The following is a 13,188-nucleotide window of genomic DNA, read 5'->3' on the forward strand; positions in this document are numbered from 1 at the left end:
AGGGCGTGTGCCTGCCAGTTGCACATAAATCCTCAGCGCTGGTCTTTTTCTGTCAGCTCTACCCTTGGAGATAAAACACCATATAATCTGCCCTTCTACAGTATCCTCAGAGTTTCCTTCGGCTTTTTTCATTGGTTGAAACTCCACACCACATGCCAGCAAACTCGCACACATCTGAAACCCGGCTCTTCCACACTCGAGTTTATTGATAGTCGTGTAGACCTCATGCAACTCCATTTTAAGAGTGATCTCATTGCGGAAGTTCCACGAGTGCTCTGAACCCGCTCGCCAGTGACTTTTAAGTGGCTTTTGTTCCTCTGCAGTGGAAGGCAGGCCAGCAAAAGACAGTGCAGGCTTTCATAAACGCCTGGCTCTGCTCCTGCAGGTCCTCCTTCAGCTCTCTGGTGGAAACATGGTGCCTGGTGTTTGGGCCCTGGGTGTAATTAACCCAGGAACTCATAAAGAGGCGTTCACAGTGGGGCGCATGGCGGGCCCACTCCTCATGCCAGCTCCTGTTGGGCAGCTGAGATCCTGCTCCAGATGTTTTCCGTTAGCATGTTTGCATGCCAGCAATGCCAGAGAATCCAAGGCCTGCTACACCTACTGTATACAGTATACAATGCTCCAGTGTGCTGTGGCCCTATCCACAAAGTTCAGTACATAAGCTTGCTAGCATCACAGGGAAAGGTTCTCATGAAAGGGTGGGTGTATGTGAATAAACCAACAGGAAACACATTTATTAGTCAGCAGGTCTGGTTCAGCTACAAAACAGCATACACCAAGCTGCTAGTGATTTAGTGTTTTGCTCACAGACACATTAAGCAGAGATTTTAGCAAGCAGCATGGCTCTATGATGGCAATGTTGGCCTGTTGGTTGGCCGGGTCACAGCTTTGGTCCAGACTGAAATATCTCAACAACTACTGGATGGATTGCAATGAAAATTTGTACAGACATTAATGGTTCCTAGAGGATGAATCCCACTGACTTTGATCCCTTCACTTTTCCTCTCGCGGCACCGTGAGATTGACCAAGAATGACCGAGAACCCACAAAACTAATGACAGTGTTTGAACTGCATCTAATTATATGTCTGTAACTGTTGTGACTGATGATTTTGTTCTCCCTTTCTTCCGTCTCTGTAGACATTTACAGCTTGGTGTAACTCTCACCTGAGGAAAGCAGGAACGCAGATCGAGAACATCGAGGAGGACTTCCGGGATGGACTGAAACTCATGCTGCTGCTGGAGGTCATCTCAGGTAAACAGATTCTTACTTAACAGGATTATCTGAATGGATACAGTTTGCATGGGCAGCGCTGTCACATGCTGAGTTTGGATATCAGGATCAGCCTTAAAGGAATAGTTTGTTTATTTTTTTGCTTATTGGCTTTCTTGCTAAAAGTTAGAAGAAAAGATTGACACCACTCTCATGTCTGTTCCTATTAAAGTCACAGAACATATAAATAATTTTGTTAACATACTGTATATTTGGCATATACTGAAAGATACAGTACAGTACAGTTATTTCACTGTGTCTTTAAATATGAAGCTACAACCAGCAGCCTGTTAGCTTAGCTTAGCACAAATACTGGAAACAGAGGGAAACGTCCAGCCTGGCTCTGTCCAAAGGTAAAGTAATCCGCCTACCAGCACCTCTAAAGGTCATCAATGACTGACGTTTGGATAGAGCCAGGCTAGCTGTTTCTAGTCTTTATGCTAAGCTAACCTGCTCCTGGTTGCATCTTTGTATTTACGCGACAGATATGATATATTCTCCACTAACTCTCGGCAAGAAAGCAAATAAGCTAATTTCTCAGTATTTCTCAACTACTGCTTTAGAACAACAATAAATATCATAATAATAATTTATAATTAATGAAAAACTTTTACCAGTTTTTTGGAAACCAGTGCTCCAGAATAATCTGCAACCTTATGTGTTCGGCCTCTACTCTATTTTTTTTCTATTGTCTATTATGTTCCACAACAATATGTTGTTTATTTCAAATGTGAGTACTTGTAGAAACTGCCGGACACATCCATCATCCTCTATCTGTCTGTCTTTTTGTGTTTTCCTGACCAGGCGAGCGCTTGGCCAAACCAGAGAGAGGCAAGATGAGAGTCCACAAGATCTCCAACGTTAACAAAGCACTTGACTTCATCGCCAGCAAAGGAGTGAAACTGGTGTCTATTGGAGCCGAGGGTGAGTGATGTCACATCTCTGTCTTATAATGACATTTCCACCAGAAGCTGAAGGTCAGTCACCTGACCTTCTCTAAGTTTGTTTACAGCTCAGATTGTCCCCCATTGGTTTTAATAAGGCCATCAGCCAAATCAATAGCTGCTATTCTGTGTTAATAGTTATGTATAATGTAGTGTCTGGCCCTCTCTCTCTCTCTCTCTCTCTCTCGTTACCATGGCGGTGCTGCTGGCTGCTGTGCAGTTTAATGAGATCCTTATTCCAGAGTGTTCCGGCGGAGGTTGTGCTTTGCAGTGCATTTTCTGAGAGTAGATCTTAGGATCAGCAATCCCCTCAGGGGCTGAGGCTGCTCATTGTTCAGCACAAATAACTCGGGGATGTCCGTCCTCCTCCCATCGGAGAGCAAACAACTCTTTAGCCGAGTAAACACTCCCCTCTCTCTCTCTCTCTCTCTCTCTCTCTCACTATCAATCCATTTCCCCTCTTTCACAACCGCACACACCCCTCTGGCATTTTCTGGAAGTTTGCACACGTGTGATGCAAACAGAAACTACAAACTGTGTCCACTACGTCACAATATTAATATAAGGCTCTTAAAGGGTCAGGTCACCTAAAAAAATATGTTATTATGGAAATTTTTGATGAACTGACCCTTTAAAGAGTGTGAACCCTTGTAAATGAGTCTAATCTATGTTAAACACACAGGGGATCTGACTGTCGGGCCTGTCCCACCACAACGCCACCTAATAAGGTTAACCTCTGACCGGTCTAAGCCCCAGAGTTCAGTCCTTCTACTGTTTCCATCAGCAGCTTTTTCTGTGTCTTTCACTGCCAGACACAAAAATGTAAGGAAACTGTTTTAGTAGCAAACCCTGAGCTGTGGACTCCATAAACATGGATCAATAAAACAATGATTTCTTCCCCACACTGCAAAAATCTACATCTTATCAAGTCATTTTTTGTCTAATATTAAGTCTTATTTTCTTAAAACAAGTGAAAAAATCTAACTCTCAAGAGTCTTGACTAGGGCTGGGTATCAATACCTTTTTGAACCAACAGAAATGTTACCATGACAACAAGAATTAAGAACTGTACAAAAAGTTGGCATCGATGCATAACAAAATAGTTTACTTTGATGATCAGATCATCTATTAATCGTCCAAAACCTTTTTTAGACATCTTATACAGTTATTTGTGTTCTAATGACATTTAACATTTTAGCTTCTTTTGTGCAATAAAAAAAAAGTTTATTTAAAGAAACGGGGTTAAATATCTTAAAGCAAGTATCATTTCAGTATTGTTGCTGAAACAGACAGAAGTCAAAGTACGGCTGATCAGTCAAAAAATATACTCGTGAGGACTTTTGTGCTGCGACCAATTATTTTCATTATTGATTAATCTGCAGATTATTCAATCTAGAGCTGCAACAATTTGTTGATTAATTGTGATAAACATTTTCACCATTTTCTGACATTTTCTGGACCAAACAACTAATCGATGAATCGAGAAGTCGATAGACAGATTAATAGATGATGAAAATAATTGTTAGTTGCCGCCCGTTTCCCAGAACCTAAGGAGTGTTGTCATTTACTTTTCCGTCGATCAACCATTCGATTAATCAACTAATGGTTTCAGCTCTACTTAATAAATTCATATAATTTTACTCGCAGATTTTCTTCTTGTTTTTAGAAAACAAGACTTTTTGGCTCAAAAAAGGAAATGACTCGATAAGATGGAGATCTTTTTTGCAGTGCACAGAGGCCGGTATAAAAGCTCCTAAGCCAGACCAGCATTCCAGACAGATTAGCCGCCTGGAATCCCCCCCCTGGTTGAGCGGCCCTGCAGACCAGCTCCCTGTGAGCTGTGGTGCTGGGATGGGACCAGGTCCATGCGACTCATCAGGGGGTTTGTTGTGGGTGAGGGATAAAGGAGGCGGGGGGGGGGGGGGGGGGGGGGGGGGGTGCAGTTTCAAATGGAATTAGCAGGATTTGTGTTCCTCCCCCAGGTTGATCAGTCGTGTTCGTTAGGACTAATCTTAACTTGTATCCGTCTGCGTCAGCCCAAACAACCGAGCACGACTTTTTCTGCCTCCTAATTCAATCCGAGCCGTCTTTCACGCCGCGTTACATGTTCAGACATCTGACTGACATCTCGCTGTCCGAGTTCGTCCGTCACAGTCGAGCGGCCTCGGAGCTGCCGTGTCCCGTGCCTTATTGGATTAGAGGGAGAAACGAATGATTATTGAAGGCGGGCAAACAGGGCGACCTGTTGAAGGGGATTTTCATTATCGACAACACAGAGAGGACTGGACCGAGGCAGTTCATTCACAGCCTCTGATTGACAGCTTAACAGCTTCGGGCTCAGATGACTGAATCATCACACGTTTCATTCATAAGAGCTTAACGCTCACTGTTTCAGTTCCCCCCTCCGGGAGTCCTGTGAGCAGATCTGAGCCTGTGTGGAAAAGCATGCAATGTGAGATTGTTTAGGTGTTGAACTGACCGATTATCTGAGTGTCGTATGAGTTTCCTGATCCCAGAGGTGTTCATAAACGAACCGTAAAGTTTGCTTTCCCTGTGTCAGGGTATTATTTCTTTCTCTTGCACACTTATTACGATTATTAGAAGTTTGTAATAGTGAAAATCTACAAATTAACAGTTCATCTGGTAGAGTTTGTACCACATAGGCTGAGGCCTTCCCGCAGTGGCCCGGGTTTGATTCTGTCTCTCTCTCTCTCCCACAGTTCATTTTGATATAGTTATTAGATGATTTTGAAGCATCCTAGACATCTAACAAGAGTAAGGATTTGCGGCTTCATTAATCAATAGATGTTTGTATACACGACGTCTGTTGCTCTTACTGAGGTTTCTTTCTTTTTTCCTGCTAAAGGAGTTTGGGGGTTTAATCTGAGCTGAGGGTCTAAAGTTTGCTGTATAGACCGTAAAGCCCTTTAAGGCTCTTTGAGGCAGCACATCTGTGCTTGAGTTAAATGCTAAAGGTCTGTAAGCTAACATGCTGATGTTTAGCAGTATAATGCCTACCATTATCAGCGTTTAGCAAAACGTCGATTGACGTGATGGTGACAGGGGATTCATCCGCAGTTAGCATGGCCAGAAATCTTTCACTTTCCAACCACGTTTAGCCCAGTTTCAATCGAGACATCTGGCGTTTTACTTGGAAATCACCAAATCAGCGCTTGCAGGGTTTGTCTTCCGGATGTGAGAAATATAAATTATAAGCGGCTGCTAAATGTGTAAACCCTAAAATGTAAATGTTATTGCTTTGCCCTTTTTTCAGAGATCGTAGATGGCAACGCTAAGATGACCCTGGGAATGATCTGGACCATAATCCTCCGCTTCGCCATCCAAGACATTTCTGTGGAAGGTACGTTGTGTGTGTGTGTGTGTGTGTGTGTGTGTGTGTGTGTGGGAACATTTCCGTACGCTTCTTATTGATTCACTTTATTGAAAAGAACTCACTGTCTTCATTTGCAATTGAAAACACTTCATTGACACAGTGCCTCAGCGTTCAGACCTTTGTCATGCATCTCACGAGCTTAAAGAAACTGCACAACACCACATATAGACTCAAGCTAATGCATGTTCATTTGAATATGAATGTTTCAGAGACAGTTGACTTCCTATGGAGGTGGAAATGTTTACGTTGTGCTCCTCTCCGTGGTTGACATATATAATGCACTTACAGTGTAATCCAATTTAAATGTCAGGAGCGATCAGCCCTGATTTGTTCAGCTTTAGATTCCAGTGCATTGTGTTGTAAAGTATTTAACTTTTACTGTTTGGGTACAACACAACACCAGACGCCTCTCGGTATCCAACAAGAGAGCACGAAACGTCCGAGCAGTCACACATGCTTCCCATTCACTTCACCTCCGCTTAATCCACCACTAAACAGGGATTAGCCGAGAGTCGGTCAAAGTAAAATCCTGAGAGTTTCTCCAACTTCACAATGATCCCTTCTCCCCGTCCGCAGAGACATCTGCCAAAGAGGGCCTCCTGTTGTGGTGCCAGAGGAAGACTGCACCCTACAAGAACGTCAACATCCAAAACTTTCACATCAGGTGAGGAAAGCTTATTAAGTATTAAGGTTATTTTATCGTGGAACTGCGACAAGCAGGGGAAAGTAGGCCAAAGAATGTGAAGGAGCAGCCGTCGTCTCACCTGAAGTCGGTTTCATTTGGTCTAAACTTCTTGACGTTGGGAAACTTTACTTACATTTTTTTTGTATGGCTCTTCCAGGTGTTACACTGCTGAATTGCATCCGAGCCAACGCTTGTTATACAAAAGTAAAGAGTCCACAAGAGATTCTGGTTACTTTTCTGATTTTTGTTATATTCCAGGACCATCTCGGTGGAGATATTTGGTGTCACCTGAGTTTACGTGGCTTGTTTCCATCTGGCCAAAGATACCAGACTTGAATAGTAAGCCTGCAGTGACTAAAATTCTCACACAACAGTGGAAGTACAGTAGAAGTACTTGGTCGCTTTGGAATATGAATCCCTCCATCCTGCAAAGGACGCTGCTTTAAATTAAAATGTGGTTGTCGGCTTGTCTGGCTCTATTGAGAGGTTATAGGAAATTAAAGCACGCCAGGATTTCATAAATATATCAGAAATAGTTACTAATTCAGGGCAGGCGACAGCAGTGGCCTCAGTCAGACAGAGCAGACCTGAAAGCAGACGTGTTCTCATTAAACCAGACCAACTGAGAAGGAGAGGAGGAGGCAGTAATCAACCAGTGCATGCAAATGTGTATTTATATTAGTAGATTTGTTGCACGCGAGCAGTTTATCAAATCGCATAGAAGAACACAAGGATATAAGTTAGCATCCGATTGTGGCATCCTTGTTTCATATCAATGTGTCTGTTCCTGCCACGAGCGGGTTTACGCAGGCCTCGATCCACAACACAGGATGCCTCCATGAGTGTTGAATTATTGAAAGAAGACCACTGTGATCCTCAGATGTGGATGAAAGCCGAGGCGAGAAGAAAGGTGCAGGGGAAGGTAAAGGGAGAGGCCTGATGGTCCCGGTGCAGGAGAGGGGGGACTGTCAGAGCAGAGGCCAGGCCTTTGATGTGGTCTCTCTGTGAGAGATGATAGCTGTACATCTCAGGAGATGAGAGGCAAACGAGGAAGAGTTTTTTTTTTTTTCCTCAAACACTCAAGTGCTGCTGCCTCAGGTATAAGAGTAGCCTTGTAAAAGCCCCTCCTGGCATTACAAGACCTTTTTAATGGCAAGTAATACATTTAAATAATCCATCTGGCTAACTCGTTACCTCTGTGAGCAGAGAGCGGCAATAAATCCTCCAGAACTCTTCCAAAGTGAGATTGAGATCGCGCTGCACCACCACCATCCCATCATACTGCATTAAAACTGCTTTCAGCGTCAAGGCCGTAAATCAATGAAACCACAGGAGGCCAAACTAAATATATGTCATCCAGCTAAATAAACACATGATCATTAATCTCAAGACTAACTTTGATTTAACTATAACAAACTGTGATGAACTTGAACTTTAGCAGCTTTAAGAACTGTTGTGTATTTTCATTAAGTTTATTTTTTACCTGCATTGCTGCAGATCTAATAGAAACTAATGCCGAAGAAAATGTGAAAGTTGTCGCTTGTATCTCTGTTTTCCTTTCATGGCCCAAAAATGTTTTTCTTCACTGTCACCGCTCTCATGGTGCAATTTTTTGGTCACAACAGGCAGCACAAAAACTTTAAAGCCTGCTTTACACTAACTGCTCATCACCAAACGACAGACAGACAAAGTTACCAACAAGCTTGTGAACAAAGTGGAGCATTTAGCAGCCGAAGAGCCAGACATTTCCTCCAGGAGCTGGAGTCGGTTAAAGGAGAGTGATGTTGGACTTCCATTAGTCAGGTGGACAGAAACGTGACTTCAAATGAATGCTAATAGTCAACTGTTTGCTTCATCATATCAACTTTATAATTCGCAATATGTCAACATTGAAAAAAAAAGTGCAGCTTTAACTTAATCTGGCTGAATACAAGGAATGGTAGCATTTATGTCTAACACGTACAAGATAAAAATGTAAATACAGGAAATATAAAAATAACTAATGAAAACTTAATATTTTGTAGCAGCCCCTCTTGTGTCTGGCGCTGCAGCACAGTTGGACCACATCTGTAAGTCAGTAAGTCACAGTGAGACCACTTGCCAAAAAAATTACTCTGGAAAGTGAAAGTAAGCCAGCACCAAAGCACCGTGTCTGTTCAGTGTACAAAAGTGACCAAGCAGGAATTTCTTTTTCTCTGAACATGTTCCAGAATCTGGACCTCGAAAGCGAAATGACTGCAATTAACAATTTAGTCCTGGTCCTTGAAAATAATTTGAGGCGACATTTTTCATTCATGTTCCCACTAGCTCTTCTTCTTTGACATCATATAATGTAGACTGAGTTTCTTCCAGCGCAGCTTTGTGTTATTTAACGTTAGATCTCAATATTACATCTTAGTTAATCTGAAGTTTATAGTGTGTCTTGTAACTGTATTTCTTTCTTAAGATAAAATAAAATAAAATAAATAAATCTATGGGGTGAGGAACATTTCTCTGTGACCTCATCGTAACAAATCAGCAAAAACATGTCATTTCTCAAACTTCAGAAGCTGCGGTTCAACTTTAATGAGAGACTTGGACCATGTGGTTCATTTATAACTTATCTTTTCCCTTAATTGAGGCTGATAGCGGTCAGGTTTCTGCTGTGTTACCGTAACACACCACGTGCTGCTGGGAGGATGTGGGTGTGTTACATGAAACTAATTAGGGGGACAGACGGAGGGGAATGGTCTCGATCAAAGATTAAAGTCAAATTCCTTTTCTTTTCCTCGGCTCGTTTGGCATGTTTCACCTCACTTTCACCCTCATGGCAACTATTTCTCTCTGTTTCAGCTGGAAGGATGGTTTGGGTTTCTGTGCGCTCATTCATCGACACCGTCCAGAGCTCATTGACTACGGAAAACTGCGCAAGGTGAGCGAGCGTTGTCTGACATCAGTCTGACAAACACAGAGAAGCCACTAAGACCACGAGCCACAAATACGAATGCAAGTTCATATTTCAAATGTTTCTATGCAAAACCAGCACAAAGTGACAGGAGACGCTGATCAAACCAGTTCAAACAGAGATGTATATGTTATTCTCTGACTGGGAAGTCTGTGCCACTAAATAACCCCCAACCACAGTATCTGGTAGCAAAATAGACAAACAACGAGGCATGTTTGCTAGTTTTTCCAACCTTTTTCAAGCAACAAAAGGTAAAAAAAACAGCGCTTTAATTAATAAAACCAACGTATTCATCTTGATAAATTAAATTATGAAAAGAAAGAACAATAATTTATTATCTATGTTTTCAATTTGTAGTTGCTCAAGTGCTCTTTTGTCCGTTTTTGTTGAGAGCATGTGTGACTACAAACTAGGGCCGGTACTAAAGATTATTTTCATTATCAAGTAATCTGCCAATTATTTTTCTAAATTAATTGATTCATTGTTTGATCTATAAAATAAAATTAAAAAAGCCCCCTCTGACTTCCTCACATTGCTGGTTTTGTCAGACCAAAACAGTCCAAAACACAAAGATATTCAGTTTACTATCACATAAAACAAAGAAAAGCAGCAACTCCTCACATCTGAGAAGCTGAAACTACAGAATATTTGCTAGAAAAAAAAAGGACTTAGATGATTAATCGGTTATTAAAATAGTTGCAGATTAATTTTTTGATGACCGACCAAACGATTAATCATTCATTGTTTCAGCTACACTATTTATAGTTAGGCCATATATAAAAACCCAGCGTATTTGGTCATAAAGGAGATTCATTATTAAATGCAGGTATTTCAACAAATGTGATGAATTAGTTCTGTTGCTTAAATCGCCTTTGCTTCCTTCACAAGCAACTTAAACTTAAGAAAAACAAAAACACCTTCACACATTTACCTTTTTAAAAACCTGATTTATCATTGTTTTCACATTGTATTTGCACATTTTCTCCTCCTGTTAGTTCTTTAAGAGAGTGTGCTGCTGTAAAATGGTTGCCCTTAAGAACCAGGATACTACAATGACTTAAGTCTTGAGCCTAAAGGTCTTGATGGTCCGATGTGTCTGCTGTTGACAGGACGACCCCATGACCAACCTGAACACGGCCTTCGACGTGGCCGAGAAGTACCTGGACATCCCCAAGATGTTGGACGCAGAAGGTGAGCAGGCGGGGAGGAAAACAGTAAAACGATGATGAGGAGAACACTCCTGTGTTCAAAGACCAAAATATACTCTCTCAGAAGAGCTGTTCAGAAGCCTGAAAGTGGTGAAAAGCTCCTTTGTGGACACGGATGGCGTCTGCACCACCCAATTTTTATAACTTCCCAAAACCTACAATCAGACAGCCGCGCCTGTTTTTTCCTGCGGCGATTAGCCAGATGTGCAAAGGTGTGAAAATGGGCAGAGCTTCAGATGTTTTCTTCACATTCCTCACATTCCTACTTACATTACATCACTGTACATGCTTACTGCTGAATCGCCGTGTTGGCAGTGTTGAGAGTTAATGTGATTTCGGAAGAGAGACAAGAGGAGAGCCAAAAATGACCAAAACCTGGATGAAGTTCTCAACAACAGCACGAGACAGATATGGGATGATAGACGGACTCGCCCTTGTTCCACCACTTGTTTTTTGAAGCCTGCTTCTTGGCTCCGACGTCTCTGAGAGTATATTTTGGCCTTAACATTCACACATGCAGCTGTGCACACAGAGGGAGACGCACATCCTCTGTTCTATTGAACGTAAATATGCAGTTCTCGCTCTACATACAGATTACAGATTGCATCCTTTAGACATTTCTGCTCACTTACTGTCGTTGTAGACATCAAACATCTGTGTGTTTCTGTGTTGAAGACAGACTGAGAGGTTTAAATCAAATCCTCCCTGTGAAGCACATCTGGACGGTGACACAGCGTGTTTTTCTTTCCACTCTGGATGTTGTTTGTGTGTAGAGCTGAACCCCAGCTCCACTTCCTGTTTCTTCATTTATCTGTGCTCTGTTTAACAACCTCCACCCTCCACCCCCTCCCTGACCTCCTCTCTTCCCTGCAGACATTGTGGGCACTGCCCGTCCGGACGAGAAGGCGATCATGACCTACGTCTCTAGCTTCTACCACGCCTTCTCTGGCGCCCAGAAGGTATCCTGGATGCAGCATCTCCTTCCTCTTCCTCACTCCTCTCCTCCCTCGTTTCTACTTCTGTGTGTTTCTCCTAACAGCGCCCTTCTCTTCCTGCAGTGCACAACGCCCCCTGCAGGGGTCACTCTCCTTCACTTTCCGCATGGTTCACGCCACCAAATGCATGATGGGACGACAACACTCTGTTCTCAGAGGCAATGAGCGCAAGTGTATCTCCAGTCTATCTCGTTGTTACGGCGCCGCAGGCCGCCGCATTCACTCCTGATTAGGGTTTTTGTTACGCTGAAAAGAAGCTGAGCGGAGTGGGAGGTGCGGCGATGTTTGTCAGATAAATGATGATGATTGCCTGTGTTAAAAGCCGTGGTTGCTGATGGAGAGAAACAAATTAGCCTGAAGTCTGGCGTGGTGGGGGAGATGTAACCATTTAAATGGATGGTTGTGTTCAGCCTTGAGAGCGACAGCTTAAATGGAGGGTGGAAGAATGAATGAAATTAAAACCGGCACTTCAAAGTCAAGCAGAAAGCTGTCTTTTAATTTTAATGGATTGGTGGGAAGTCTGTTTTCTGTGTTGGATAATGAATGATTGTCTGATGGTTTGACAGCTACCTTGAGGAACTCTTGAGACTGTGATGTGCCTCCTCTCCGACAGTCAGGGAGAAGCATCACCGAGCAGGAGTTATATAAGAGCCGGGTTCATTCGAGAGGCCCAGCGGCAGAGAGAGAGAGAGAGAGAGGGAGAGAGCATTTCAACACAGCTGTGTTTAAGCAACTCTGATCAAAAAATGTCTGTGTTTATAGCTGGAACAGAGGAGAGTGGCGTGGTCTGCCTCACTGAGACCACAGCTGGACTCTGGATTGCATCATAGATCTGAGAGGTGTGGGACGAGACATGGCTGGTCCTTAAATTAAGTTTGACTTGCAAAATACAAAGTTAAAAAAGTTACAAAGTGAGTGATATCACAGAGGATTGTGACTTTGGCCTCAGTTTGATATTGTACTGTTATTGGCAGATATTTTTATACCAAATCTCTGGTTGTATTTTTGGATGAACTGCTAGAGGCAACGTTTGAATTTATTTAAACTGCGTCTTGAGTTGAGCCTGAGCTTAAACTGCTCATACATATTAAAACATAGAAAAACTTCAACCACACCTCCTACTTAAAATTCAGTCACATTTATCTAAATATCTTTTACGGAAAATAAAGATTTCCCTAAAAGCAACTTGAAAGCAACCTCTAGGTAGACTGGAGATGACTTGCGCCCCCACTGCCGCCTCCTCTTGTGATTACGCCCCCTGCTGGCCCTTTTGTCTCTGCACTCTTTTACTCTTGTGCATTTTTTCTCTTCTCTGTCCTCTCTCCCACCTTCCTCTGTTCCCTGGGCAGATATCATTAGCACCTTGAGGCCAGATGAGAAGGCCGTCATGACTTATGTGTCGTGTTACTACCACGCGTTCTCAGGCAAACAGAAGGTGAGAAATTAAATGAAAAAGCAAAAAAAAAAAAAAAAAAAAAAAATCTCCAAACAATAACCGGACACCTGCCAAAGTGGCTGGCAGAGAATCACAGATCAGCCACGGTCACTTTTGCCAGCATTCATTTTTTTGGCTGCTTACATGTGATGACTCTACAACACTGTATGACTCCAAAAATGGTAATATCAGACAATACAGTACCTCTTTACTAAAGGTTGAAATATGCTTTTAGTTTTAATTCATTTGCTCTCGTTTATCATCAATTCCAGTGATGCTATGAAATACAAACATTTGAATATATACGA

At 42.5% G+C, this 13,188-nt stretch overlaps 2 protein-coding genes across 10 annotated transcripts in view; both read left to right on the forward strand.

The window, feature by feature from the left end:
• LOC139297253 (synaptojanin-2-binding protein-like) overlaps window positions 1–13,188 on the forward strand; it is a 161,387-nt gene that overhangs the window by 126,789 nt on the left and 21,410 nt on the right. The gene's annotated exons all lie outside the window — the stretch shown is intronic.
• actn1 (actinin, alpha 1) overlaps window positions 1–13,188 on the forward strand; it is a 53,676-nt gene that overhangs the window by 24,703 nt on the left and 15,785 nt on the right. For 8 of the 9 annotated variants that reach the window (XM_070919827.1, XM_070919828.1, XM_070919829.1 and 5 more), the window contains exons 2-8: window positions 1,143–1,257; window positions 2,080–2,199; window positions 5,494–5,580; window positions 6,190–6,277; window positions 9,131–9,209; window positions 10,352–10,433; window positions 11,324–11,409. In XM_070919827.1, the coding sequence (XP_070775928.1) occupies window positions 1,143–1,257; window positions 2,080–2,199; window positions 5,494–5,580; window positions 6,190–6,277; window positions 9,131–9,209; window positions 10,352–10,433; window positions 11,324–11,409 (657 nt within the window). Of the gene's footprint in view, window positions 1–1,142; window positions 1,258–2,079; window positions 2,200–5,493; window positions 5,581–6,189; window positions 6,278–9,130; window positions 9,210–10,351; window positions 10,434–11,323; window positions 11,410–12,794; window positions 12,881–13,188 lie in introns of all 9 variants that reach the window. The other variant, XM_070919830.1, reaches the window with a different exon arrangement.

Source organism: Enoplosus armatus, chromosome 15 (assembly GCF_043641665.1).
Source record: "Enoplosus armatus isolate fEnoArm2 chromosome 15, fEnoArm2.hap1, whole genome shotgun sequence".
Classification (NCBI taxonomy): domain Eukaryota; kingdom Metazoa; phylum Chordata; class Actinopteri; order Centrarchiformes; family Enoplosidae; genus Enoplosus; species Enoplosus armatus.